General features: G+C 39.1%; 1 protein-coding gene across 1 annotated transcript in view; it reads left to right on the top strand.

Moving 5' to 3' along the window:
• The window catches only part of LOC756723 (MAM and LDL-receptor class A domain-containing protein 2), a 67,419-nt gene that overhangs the window by 42,164 nt on the left and 11,138 nt on the right, over positions 1-14,117 (top strand). Inside the window, exons 30-41 of the mRNA XM_030997231.1 lie at positions 213-368; positions 1,339-1,604; positions 2,109-2,328; positions 3,043-3,195; positions 3,751-3,851; positions 4,469-4,633; positions 4,983-5,106; positions 8,165-8,281; positions 9,895-10,038; positions 10,736-11,001; positions 12,110-12,326; positions 13,614-13,760. Of these exons, the coding sequence (XP_030853091.1) occupies positions 213-368; positions 1,339-1,604; positions 2,109-2,328; positions 3,043-3,195; positions 3,751-3,851; positions 4,469-4,633; positions 4,983-5,106; positions 8,165-8,281; positions 9,895-10,038; positions 10,736-11,001; positions 12,110-12,326; positions 13,614-13,760 (2,076 nt within the window). The remainder of the gene's footprint in view (positions 1-212; positions 369-1,338; positions 1,605-2,108; positions 2,329-3,042; positions 3,196-3,750; positions 3,852-4,468; positions 4,634-4,982; positions 5,107-8,164; positions 8,282-9,894; positions 10,039-10,735; positions 11,002-12,109; positions 12,327-13,613; positions 13,761-14,117) is intronic.

The following is a 14,117-nucleotide window of genomic DNA, read 5'->3' as shown; positions in this document are numbered from 1 at the left end:
ATCTGTGGATATTTGGGGTCATTTGTACCATGTGCTATCTGTAAACTGCCTTATTCTTTAGCGCCTTTTAATGGCGGCTCGGCTACCGTCGGATAAGCGCAGTAGAGTATATTTAAATGTTGCTGTTTAATATAAATGTAAATGGACATATTATTATAATTTGGGGCAGCAGGCTCATGCTGTACTTTAGAATTCTCGATTTCTCGTTTTAGCTTCTACTTGTGATTTCGATACGGTGGGTATCCTGAGCACGTGTTACTGGAGTCAAGACGTCAAAGATGATTTTGACTGGTCGTGGTTCAACGCTCCTGAGATGGAAGACAGTTACAATGGCCCTAGGTATGATCATACCACGGCTTCAACGTCAGGTATGCTGGAAATCCCATATTTGCTCTGGCGGTAATTTTTCTCCGACGACCATTCCTCCGATGACAAAAATTATTGCTCTGGCGCCAATTGCTCCAGCGATAATTGCTGTGGCGACACTACTGCGGCGACAATTGCTGCGGCAACCATTCCTACAGTCACATTGCTGCGGCGACAATTGATCTGGGCTTTCTATTGTGGAAGATAATAGGGTTAGGTTTAGGGTAATGGTTAGGTATATCAATTCGTTTCAGGGTTGAAGTAAGGAATTAGGAGAGTGTGGGATAATGAACGCGGATCAATTGTCGAACGAGCACGTTTTACCCAACCGGTTTTATAAATAATAATCCTCTCTCACTATCTCCCTCCCCCCCCCCTCTCTCTCTCTCTCTCTCTCTCTCCCTCCCTCTCCCCCTCTCTCTCTCTCTTTCTCTCTATCTCTCTCTCTCTCTCTCTTACCCCCTCTCTCTCACTCGTCCTCTTTCTCCCCCCCCCCTCTCTCTCTCTCTCTCTTACTCTCCCTCTCTAGGATTTATGTATACAGTGAAAATGGTGATCACCCTGTTCCATAACGCTTTGTTTCTATACCTCTCTCTTCATCAGCACCACCACATTTCTATCTTCTCTAACCGTTTCTGATGGCTATTCGCCCAGAAGATTCTTCTTCTCCATCTAATCCTCCTTTTCAACCCCCATAACAGCGCGTAACAATAGACTTTACCACAACAGAGTTAAGGCCATTCAGGCTCTAAACATTCTTTTTCTTCTTTTTTTTCTCTTTTTTTTTTAAAGGCACTCACAAATGGACTCTTTATGAAATTTAATTATATATTTATATTTTTGTTGTTGTTGCTTGTCAAACAGTTTCTGAAGTGGAAAAATCGCTGCAAAGTGCCCGGGACAACCCTAGCTTAGATGAGATTGTATAGGAATGTATATCTTATTCCTAGTTTTGTATTTGTCCCCCTCCAGGACACTATATCTACGTGGATGGAACAATCTCCTCCATCAATACATTTGCCAAACTCGTCAGTCCCATCTACAAGAAAGCGAATAGGGGCTGCACCTTCAGCATGTACTATTACATGTTTGGTGTCGAGTATGGGGACCTCGAGATTCGTCTCATTGATCAGGAGGGACTGGATATTCGTTTGACAAAGGTCGGTGACAACGCACTGGATTACAATAAATGGATCCTCAGCGAATCGTTGATTCCAGCATGTACCAAGAACTTCCAAGTAAGAAGATGTTATATTAATGGCAGTGGCGTCTCAAACACGAGCATGTGCGCCCAACGACCCCCCCCCCCCCCCCCACACACACACACACATACATACACACACACATCACAAATAATATATACACAATGTAATACTGTTTTTGATGCAGTTTGCCTCGGTTTATAAGATATTGACCGGCCCACTCAAACCGTTGGAAACATCTACCGGCCATAAGACCGCAAATCAACCGGCCTTCACGTAAGTAAATCCAACGACCCGTGAGGAAAACTCCCTTAAATCCGTTTGCCCAGTTCGCCACTATCGAATGACATCATTAAAATATTCAGGAAGAGAGATTAATACAATCGTACTTTTCCTACCCCCCCCCCAAAAAAAAAAAAAAAAAAAAAACGGTTTAAACTTTAGCATATAGTTCTCTTGCTCTGTGTAAGCTGTGAATAAAACAGGACATCGCTTTACTATATCATTGGCCCAATAATTCTCCTTGTCATGACTGTCCAGATCGTCATCGAGGCCGAAGACCGACAAGTCCTACCTACCGAGGGCGGTTTCGCGGTCGACGACATCGCCTTGAAAGACTGTTACTACCCGCCAGAGGTAGACTCTGGCTCTTGTGGTTTACAAGCTCAGTGCGATGCAGGCGAGTGCTACCCGGCCGAGAACCAGTGTGATTTCACTCAAGATTGCTGTGATATGTCGGATGAGGACCCTCAAACATGCAGTAAATATCGTTTCATTTATTTCCATTTTCCATTTCATTTTCTGCTCATTTTCTTCTTCCTTTATACTCACTATCTTATCTTCTATACATTCTTCTACTTCTCTTTAAATTCCACTTATTTTCTTTCTCCCCTTTTTTTATTCTTCTTTGCAATGTATCTACCACACTCATCCTTCACTACCACACCTTGTTTCCTTCTGCTTTCTCTGTCTCTCCTTCTTAATCGTTTATTATTTTCCGGCCTCATACATTAAATTTGATTCATTTTTTATATTGTAATTTATTGTTGCATCTCATTTTCCGATTCCTTTTATTGTTATTATTCTTCAAATTTCGATTTCAAGTACAGTATATCTATTTCAAATTTTTTAGACAGCACTTCATAAAACTCCGTTTTATTCTTTCATCAGTTGTAATCTTTTTTTTTGTATATAGCTCATAATTCTCTTCATAAAATTAAGATTTATTATACATAAACAGCAATTAAAAATGTGTGTTATTTACATATTAATATGATAAAACAGAAACGAAAGCTTATTTCACAAAACAAAAAACCCACCAAGGACATGTAGTATATGGCTTACAGTCCAAAGGGCGAAATTTACAAGTGTAAACGTGTACGATTCTTTTAGAAGTATAATTTCATTGTATTTTTTTTTCTTCAAAGAGCATAACAGTACGGTGAGTGTTTGATTGTCTTTTTTTTCCTGCTAGGTCAGTTGGGTTACTCCCTGTGTAACTTTGAGATCGACCTTTGTTACTGGGAGCAGTTGACCACCGATGAGTTTGATTGGAGGAGGAATCAAGGGGATACATCCAGCGAAGGAACAGGGCCTGACGTGGACCACACCTTTGGCACAGATGAAGGTACAGGTCTAAAAATGTGGAACACACGTTTGGAACCGACGTAGTTATAGGTCTTTAAACGGGGGCCACAACTTCGGCACTGACGAAACGTCTAAAAATGTCTCTGGGATTTAAAAATATAAAGACTGAAAAACAAAAATCAATACCATGACTTACTAACCTTAATGAAGATTGTGAAAATGATAATCATGGTGATCCTGACGATAGTATTATCATTGTGTTATTTCGTTTCTCATGGGGTGCTTCCTATGCGAAAACGCCTACAAAGTAAACGAGAAAAATGGGCTAAAATTTGCCAACAGAGTGCGGAATTAAATTTAAATGATAATTATGATATAACTATGGTGATGGTGATGATGATGACGATGGTGATGATGATGACGATGGTGAGGATGATGATGATGATGATAATGATGGTGATGATTTTTTTTCCTTGTCAATAGGCTTGTTTGTGTACCGTACGTTTTATCATTTCATATCGTACATTTTTTTAAAATCTACCTGGCTATATGTTTCTGAATGTTCACGTGATTCCTTTCAAACTCGCAATTTCAGGTTATTACATCTACACGGAAGCAAGTAACCCTAAGAAGTTGGGAGAAAGAGCAAGACTTGCTAGTTTTACAATTACGGGATCACGTATCAGCGTGTGTTCGGTAAGTCTGGCGACTGTACTTCTGCCTCTGGTCTTTCAAACAGTGGCGATTGTTCGCAAGTTCTACGATTAATCGCAGTCTTAAAAACACAAATCTCTTTAGTACAGGATTAAGACTAATATCAAGTTGCAATCGATTTGAATTAATCGCAATTGTTAAAGTAACTGGGCCCCAGTCATTTTATTCTTTTGTTAAGATGATTACGGCTGTTCCTAAATGTCAAAGTAGTCCTTTTATCTTAAAAGGAAAATTGGGAACTTATGCAGTCATTCCCCTCTATTAAAAAATAAACGAGGATTATGCAGATTGTAAAACTTCCTATTAAACAGGGCAATTTTAAGGAGGCTTATTATATCAACGCTGAACATGTGTTTCATTAAAGCTCCCTCTATACCCATATCACTTTCTTTCTTGGTTTGTCAGTTTTTTAATCAATTGATATGCTACCCTACTAAATCACCTTAATGCCAAACACCTCTATTATTATGACCAGGGAGGGAACGTCCTTTTTTTTTGGGGGGGGGGGCTTACAAACTGGGAGGGGAGTGTATGCCGGCCCTAACCCTATGCTCAATGTGCCACTCACATGTCTACATGGTGTGTTTTTCTCTACATAGATGAGATTTTTTTATCACATGCGTGGAATCGGTATGGGTACAATGACTGTCTATACCAGGACACAAGTAAATGGACCTCTCACTAAAGTATGGTCCATGTCACGTAATCTAGGCGACGAGTGGTTCTTCCAAACCCTAGACATCCAGAGCACTGTCGACTATCAGGTACGTTTCACCATAATCTTTATTCAATTTGAACAAATATGGGGCAAATTAGTGAACATTAAAAAAACTAAACTTTTAACTTGCATTAATAGTAATGGTATTGATGATGCTGATAATGATGACGATGATAATGATAATAATAATAATAATGATAATAATATTAATGATGATAATAATAATACTAATAATACTAACGATAAATACTAATAATACTTATGATAATAATAATAATGATAATAATAATAATAATAATGATAATACTAAGAAAAACATTGTTATTATAATAATAATGATAATAATAAGAAAAACATTATTATTATTATCATCATTATTCTTATTCTTGTTTCAGATTATCATAGAAGGTAGTATTGGTACGACGACAGACGGTGATATGGCGCTAGATGATATAAGCTTAACACCAGAATGTGTGCCAGCTGCAGAGAGTCTCCCAGCAATACCAACTGTGCCTCCCAGTAAGTATTGTGTAAATTATTTCAAATCAAATTATTTATTGAAATGGAATTGAAATAGAATCCACAACGTTAGATTATTTTTCAGTACACAAGTACGAAATGAGTAAGAAAGTAATTATTGCAAATTCCTCAAATGTACACATAATCAATATACAATTACAAAATGAAAGTTTACTTACTAGTAATTACAAAAGATTAATAAAAACAAGCTAAGTTACATCCAGCCTTACTTTATTCTACATATATTCTTTTGTCATGTGTAAATTTGCAATGCTTATTTGTTATATATTTGTTAAAATGCAAAAGAAAAAGAAAATCAAACAGAAATAAATAAATCAAATCAAATTAAATCAAGTGAGTAGTAAAATTCTAGATCATCGTTGAAAGTAATACAATAAACAAACAAACAATCCAAAAGTATTGGTGTATGCAGGATCAGGAGTAGCAATTTATGGTGGCAGGAGAGAGATTGCCCCCCCCCTTATGATTTTCCATGACCCCCGCCTGCGTTTTCAGAGATTTGGTTGTATGACACATGCTCCGTCGACTATTGCTCCGCAGTTGATTTCCTACACCACCCGAATTCCAAACGTCTTCACCCTGGACCAAAGACCATACCTAACCCTAACCCTAAACCTTTCAAATGATTCAATTCGATTCAATTCAATTTCGGTTTATTAATATCAACATATACAATGTACAATGCAGTAGTCCAGGGACCAATAATGCAATGTTTACATAAAATGTGCATAAAAACAGGAATGATCATATAAATGTATAATTAAAATTATAAAAGATAAAGTTAAAATTATTGTTCATACCTAAAGTTATATACATATACAAAAATTATAATAGATGGATGATAATAAATGTTGAACCAGTTATTGCAAGTACAAATAATCTTTAAATTAAACAATTATTTTAAAAAAAAATAAAAAATAAAAAAATTAAAAAAAATTATATATATATATATATATATATATAGGGAGAGAGAGAGAGAGAGGAAATTATTATATTGCAATTGTTAACATGAGATCCATAGACTGAAAAAATATACATACAGGTGTATCTGTTGTGTGACAGGTAAAATCAAATCATGTTGAGTAGAATTATTACATTAAGAATATATCATTAAAGCATTTCATATAAAGTGATGTATAGTGCCCATGAGCATACACAAATTCTCAGAACTGTTGAGTTTCCACATTCAATTTTAAATTGGAGTGAGTTACAATTATGTTATTGCAGCAGAATTATACACGGTGGTTTAAGAACAACTTTTTAAAAAAAAAAGAAGAGCACTCAATAAATGTGCACGGAATTTTGAATTTTGGATCGATCTTGAGTTCAATTAAACAAAGTAACAAAACAATAACTCCAATATTATTAAAAAAGAGAAGAAAAACAAATATGATACATTACTATAGATGATCTACAACTGAGCATTGACCAGTTTGACAAGTGTGGGGACACTTGATTTTCTATATCGTTCAGTTCTTGCATAAGGAATGTGTAGGTGGTTAGAATTCCGAAGTCCACCTCGCGAGAGATGCTGTCGTTCAGCCGGAAGCAAATCACGGTGTCGCGAGGAGACAAGGATTGATTTGGCAAAGTTGGTAAGTCACTTCTTCGCCTGGCAAAGGAGGGAATGCCAAAGCTGCTCAGGAGTTCCTCATAGTGCTGTTGATCAGGGTATGATATCATCCTGAGTGATCTACGCTGTACCCGCTCTATGCTATCTGACTGCTGTGTTGTCAGGCTACTGCTCCACACTGGTGCACAATATTGCATCAATGGTCGGATATACATTGTGTATATGAGCACAAGATCACTGGTTGGAACTCCATTCCTCTTCAATTTGCACAGGATATATAGACGTCTGGATGCACGTTTGATGACCTGTTCCACTTGTAGATCCCACTTTAGGTTTGTCTGAATGATAACACCAAGCAGGCGAAGCGACGTTACAGACTCCAAAACTTGATTTCCAATAGTAATCACCGGTGAAGGTGGACCATTACGCAGGAAACTTACATGCATCACCTTAAATTTTTCAGGTTTTGGTTTCATTGAATTCAACTCACTCCATGCAAATATAGCATCCACATGGGACTGTAGATGACTTTGCTCTGCTTTATGGATAACTTCAGCAATAGTTACGTCATCAACATACTTCCATCTCTTCGAGGTAGTCTCGGCGGCATCGTTGATCATAATTAGGAAGATTACCGGACCGAGTTTGGTTCCCTGTGGAACCCCACATGATAGCTCTTGCTCAGATGATGATGTACCGCAATATCGATTCGTCTGCGTACGTTGCGTGAGAAAACTAGCTATCACTGTGATGATGGCCGGGTTGACATCCAGTTGAATCAGCTTCTGTAGAGCCTTCGTATGGTCGATGAGGTCAAAGGCCTTCATAAAGTCGATTGTACAAATCGTTGCATGATGACTTGGCTTATCCAGGCCCCGCTGTAGATCATCAAGCAGGCTGACTAGGTAATGCGACACAGAGCTGCCTTTCATATTACCAAATTGCTTTGGATCGATTTGATGTTTGATATCAGCCATCACCCATTCTGCCAGGAAGCCTTCAAAAACACGTGCTATGATCGGTGTGATCGAAATTGGTCGAAGCTGATTGTACTCGGTGACTGGTGAGGTCTTCGGAACAGGACACACTGATGCAGTTTTCCAAGAGCTTGGAAAGTGTCCATTGATAAGACAATTATTGAAGATGATGGTCAGGGGTAATGACAGTTCATACGCAAACTCCTTTAAGAGTCGGATGGGGACATCAGATGGGTGTCCAGCCTTTGATGCATTCAACCCTAATTGATCAATTGTAACCCTAACTGTAACCATATTTCTTTGATGAAATAAAGCCTGAGGCACTTTTCAGCAGGGTTGTTAGAAGAACTATACGGCCAAGTAAAAAGTTTAAACTTCAAATCTTGTCTTCATCATTCCATCTCTGCTCTAACTGTCTTCATCTTTTTCACTGCCATATCTCTCTCAAACTACCTACGATTTCTTTTCCCTTTTTTTAAATTCACAGCACAAGTAACTTGCACAGGAGGGCAGCTCCCCTGTAACATGGGCTGCATTAATGAATCATCTTACTGTGATTTCAAACATGACTGTCTCCCTGGCCAGGAAGATGAAGTCACATGTCGTGAGTTAATGTTCATTCGCATCATTTTAATATAAATATTCAAGTAGAAATAAATATAAACAACGCAAACTTAATAAGCTGTCACACTAGATATATCTCGTCTAGAGCGCAAACAGATAGCACGTAGTGTAACACTACTCAAAGACAGACAACAAAAATAGTTTTGGGGGATTAGTAACAATTCATATATTTTAAAATGAGTTATTCCCCAAAGTGAAAGTAGAGACAGATAACACCCTTTCATTCTGCAGTGACCTTAAAGTAGATATTCATTGATTTTAAAAACTAACTTTATTTTCATTATTGCAAAGTTGAAACTTTGATTCGTCAAGGTTATCAAAATTCAATGCTTGGAAATATTCGAAGTAATGATCATTATAAATTACAAAACGCTTAAATACAGCCCCGGCATAGCACCTGAAGAGCTCTCCGAACGCTGCTGAGATGTGTGAGATCACAGTATGGACATGATTTGCACAAGCAGACGATGTCCCATGACATCTCACACATTTTCAGTGCCTGTGTTTTCATCTTCTCTTGAGTTCCTTCTCTTATTTCACTACCGCCAGGCTAAATGTATAATCTATTGCCTCACTCTAAACCCCACTCATGGTTTTATTTTGATGACAAATGCAGCGATACAAAAATAAAGGAATCTGTCGCTTGTAAACAAAATAAGACGCCATTGTATATTCAGCTGCACACTCCGCGGCATGTTCGGCGTTTCAAGAGGGAACAAATGCCGTCCTCAATATCATTCCGGGAGGTTTTCAATTTGAAAGTCTGTTTTCTTTCATTTTAAATTAACCCTTTAATTAATTTACAAGTTAAAGATTTTAGTTATCAGAATCGGGTCATATCCCCTTTTGAATGGTTTGACATGGCATTACATTTATATAGACTAAACTCATTATAATTTGACAAATGATAGCTTTGCATTTATGTTCATTCTTTATGAGATGTCGTCTGCTTGGGCAGTATTGGTCCATATAGTGACGTCATTAAAACATCGTTATTTTTCCGGCGAATCTCTCGTATATCCCAGCTGCTATGAAGGTGGTTGTATTTTTATTTTTTATAAATCACCCGATATGTAGTTAAACTAAAACTTGTACGACGGCCCTCGACGGCTTACCAGTTTCTAGTGATACATTAGTTGACATATTTGAATAGTTTCTTTGAATTTCACCTTTACGACGGATACTGGGTTATGCATGTACTTATCCACGCATAATGTTGTGGGGCAAGATCACTGACTGTGTACCATTTGAGTGGAAGGAAATCAAATAATATCAAATAACATATAAAGCAGACAAAACAAGTGCAATGCCTTTGGACCTAATTCAATGGCATGAATATTGTATCATGATTCGTTTTATTAAGGGTAGTGTTATCCATGTCGAATCTACCTAATGCATTTAGTTTAGTTTATTTAGTTTATTTCCTAAAGCTATTTAGGAAAGGCAGATTATGTACAGATGTCTCGTGAATTCCCCCTTCTGGTTGCATCTTGCTACTCGAAAAGAAGAGGTTCTTCAGATTGCACAAACAACACCCAAAGTTAGATAATTACCACAAAAAAACGCACCTGATTCTTTGTTCATTTTTTCCAGCTGTGTTCTGTGATTTTGAGTCTGACATGTGCTACTGGACCCAAGCCAGTGATAATGGTGTGGACTGGACCTGGTACAATCACGGTGAAGATCCAGCTACTTACAACGGACCAGATAATGACCATACCACAGGTGGTGCCAGCGGTAGGTTGCCCAAACATATCACTGATTATACGTCATTTGCTGAGGCATAGATCTACATTTGCCACACTCGACCCAGGTGAAATAAATGGTTTCCTGGCAAGAAGCAATGTAGATGAAATAATCTTAGGGATGGCAGCAGTGGGATATGATGATGCGCATCAGCTTTTTAATTCCAATCTAGTGTTTTCCACATCTAAAATGAGTGATGCGCCCTCTACTTCATCCAGACCAGAGCCAACGGCAGATGGCCGTGACCCTAGATCAATATCAATTCTCTATAGATTTATTCACAATGTTTTAAGATTCTTTATGAGCCCGAAGAAAATCCAAAGCTCTGCAAAGTCTTAGAGACAAAGTAGCACAACACCAATGAAATTTTAGAGACGAATAACTGTAGAAAAGAAAATCAGGTGTTAGAGAAATACATGAGCACCTCCAACTTGGTGAACATAATTTCTATATATAATAAACCCTTACAGAGCATCAACAACATGATGTACACTCTTTACAAAGACATTGAAGTCTTAGTGACAAACTAGCATCTTAAACTTGGTAAACAAAATTTCCAGAAACATTGAAGTCTGGAAGACAGATAAGCATCCCTAACCTGGAGAAAATCCTGTCCAGAAATTTAGAGAAAGTTGTAGCCTCCCTTTTCACAATCCACATGGCTGCCTCATTCCACCCTATTTTCAAGGTCACTACATCTATGTGGATGGATCCATTTCAAGACTGAGCCAGAAAGCCAAGATCATCAGTCCCATGTATAAGAAGTCGAAGAGGGGTTGTGTCCTCACCCTCTGGTACTACATGTTCGGGATCGAGTATGGTGACCTAGAAGTCCGTCTGATGACACAGGACGGCCAGGACTACCGGCTCACCAAGGCAAACGATGGCGCCTCCGATTACAACAAATGGCAGATACACGTCACCGAGATACCACCATGCTCGACAAATTTTCAGGTTAATCCTCCTCACACCACTTGCAATAGTTAGTTTGTCTGCGTGATAGGCTGCTAAACATTATTAAACATGGTTCTAGGACACCTACCCCCTGGACATCCACCCTCGGATAACCTCCCCAAGTCAACTACCCCCTAAGACAACCACCCTCCAGGGCAACCACCTTATAGGACGACTATCCCCTAGGGCAACCACCCTCTAGGACGACTACCCAGGGACAACTACCCCGGACAGCTATCCTAGGGGTAGTTATCTGGGGGTAGTTGTCCGGGGGTAGTTGTCATGGGGTAGTTGTACTAGGGGGTAGTTGTCCGAGGGTAGTTGTCCGAGGTAGGGGGTAGTTGTCATAGGGGGTAGTTGTCCTAGGGGTAGTTGTTGGGGGTAGTTGTCCAGGGGTAGTTGTCCTATATAGAGGGTGGTTGCCCTAGGGGGTAGTTGACTGTGGCGGGTTATCCGGGGGCTGATGTCCAGGGGGTAGGTATCCGTATACTATTATACAAACATGTCAAGAAGAGAAGAAGGAATCACTCGATCCCTTTAAAAGAGTAAGAAAGAAATAGGATTGTGGAGGAGTGTTTTTTATCAGCTTATTTGAACTCATCTCACTGCTTGTGCAAAAAGTGGGCAACTGCCATTTCAGTGGTGGCGATGGCCCGGCTTTTTTTGTTGTTGCCCCCCCCCCCCTCCTTTATCCATGGAGGTGTCGTTCTTATTCTTAATATCCGTTAGTAGTCCATTTCCTTTCAAAACGTGACTGATATTTTCTTTTGTTATCAAACAGTTTGTATATAAAGTTGACGTACCATGTTAAAGTGACATTATTGTTGGTTACGTAAAGCACTCTGTTCGTGTCTTGTTAATCATCAAATACCGATGATAAGTTTTAATAGCAGAATATGCCCTGGCGCAATGTTATCTTCCAGGAAGCAAGCATTGTGTCTGTGACGAAACTGACTTCGCTATTCGTGAGTAGATGTATGTCTAGTCCTGACGATAAAAGTCCAATTTTTGTGCCATTTCAAACTATGACATCTTTAAGTTTTCCCCTGGAATTGTCCCACCTTTGTGGCGTCGAGGTGACATTTTGTTTTTATGGCATCCACCTTAGGTCGCAGTAGAATCCGAGGACAGACAACAAGTCCCAAGTGAGGGCGGCTTTGCTGTGGATGATCTGTTGTTCCAGGATTGCGAATACCCTGAGATTGTCGCGCCGGGCTCGTGCGGGATCGGGAATGATCAGTGTGCCAGCGGCGAATGCTACCCGACTAGTCAGATGTGTGACTATACCGCGGACTGCTGTGACCTGACGGACGAACAGGGTTGCGGTATGTTGCTTAATTTGATTTTGATTTGGTTTATTGGTTTCTGCATCTTTTTTATTTTTTTCATCATACATTTTCATGAACATAATATGGTTTGATACAATATTTTAAGTGTTTATCATTGTATAGAGATAATAAACGATGATACTTCATTATGTTGGAAACGAACTCGTACCATAATCGGATTCAACCGTATCAGGATCGGCTTCATCGTATCAAGATCGGCGTAATCGTCACATTGTAATATCATTCGAATATATATAGTGATTACATTCAAAAGTTAATCTTCTTACTTTGAATACATGCTTTGCTACGTTTCTGTTTCAGGCTTTACATTGAACGTGATCGAACACAATTATGGGGTTGCAGGGGCGGCGATTTCTGTTAATGACCGGGGGGACGAAATGCGAATTTTTTTACAAGGATGTCATGCAAGGGAGCGTAGCGACCGAGCGAGATTTTTTTTTGCAATTTTATTAGTCTAAACGCTGCACTCTTGGGCCTTCCGGAGCCTAAAAGTGTGTTGCAGTCATTATTCAGTATATGCTATACAATTTATTTTGCACTTTTTCAAATTTCCAGGGGGGACGATCCCCCCTAAAAAATTGAGGGGGGACGTGTCCCCCCCCCCCCCCCCCCCCCTCCCCCTCCCCGGGATCGCCGCCCCTGTGGGGTTGTAATCTGTAGAACCATATGGTTGGAGCAGTGTCTCGTAATCCGGTGACCCGGGTTCGAAACCAAGTCGATGCGCTAGTGCTCTTTGGTAAGGCATTAATCCTCATTACCAGGTCCCTCGGAGAGAACAGCCGTCGGCCGTCTGGTTGCTTACTAACAAGCATTTATGCTTTCTTAGCAGCCAGGTAAAATAACCACCACCACAATGTAATTACCGTGTATTCTTTTTTTTTAATTGCTACCCGTCTCCCCCTTCTTTCTCTCACTTATTTATCTCTGTCTCTATAGTATCCTCTATCAACTCTTGTCTTTGAAACCCTTTAAACAAACTTATTCATTTTGAATTTTGTTTTCAGAATCTCGTGGTTATACCATGTGCGACTTTGCGAATCTACAAGAGATTGCAAAGCATCATCAAATCATCTTGTCAACTCTTGTCGTTGAAACCCTTTAAAAAAACTTTTTCATTTTTGATTTTGTTTCAGAATCTCGTGGTTATACCATGTGCGACTTTGAGAATCTACAAGAGATTACAAAGCATCATCAAATTATCTTGTCAACTCTTGTCGTTGAAACAGGTTAAAAACCTTGATTCATTTTGGGTTTTGTTTTCAGAATCTCGTGGTTATACCATGTGCGACTTTGAGGATGGTGTTTGTAATTGGGATCAACTCGGGACTGACGAGTTTGACTGGACTCGCCGGACGGGACCAACCAGTAGTGATGGAACTGGCCCAAGCTCGGACCATACCACTGGTTCAGGTATCTGTTTGTAATGCTTCTGCTTGTTTCTGTTTTGTATTTTGTATTTTGATATAATGATAATAATAATAATAGATCAAATTTATAACGCGCCTAATACATTGTTTCTAGGCGCTGTGGTGCTGTTGTCCCAGCATTCATTAAGTGAAGCAGTGTCCTTACACTAAATAAAAGCCGGGACGACAGCACCACGATTACACAATATTATTCAGTACAAAATTACATTTTATTACGCTATGTTACGTTACAAAATTACAGTTTGTTACAGATAAATAAATAAATCAACTTTATCTAACTTAAATTATGCTAAAGATGACTTATTTCATAACAAATAGTAGTACGACACCATTTATTTAT

The sequence above is a fragment of the Strongylocentrotus purpuratus genome, unplaced genomic scaffold (genome assembly GCF_000002235.5).
Source record: "Strongylocentrotus purpuratus isolate Spur 01 unplaced genomic scaffold, Spur_5.0 spur5_scaffold_4, whole genome shotgun sequence".
NCBI lineage: Eukaryota > Metazoa > Echinodermata > Echinoidea > Camarodonta > Strongylocentrotidae > Strongylocentrotus > Strongylocentrotus purpuratus.
Note: the sequence above shows the minus strand (reverse complement) of the source record. Positions and strands in the feature narration are given on the sequence as shown.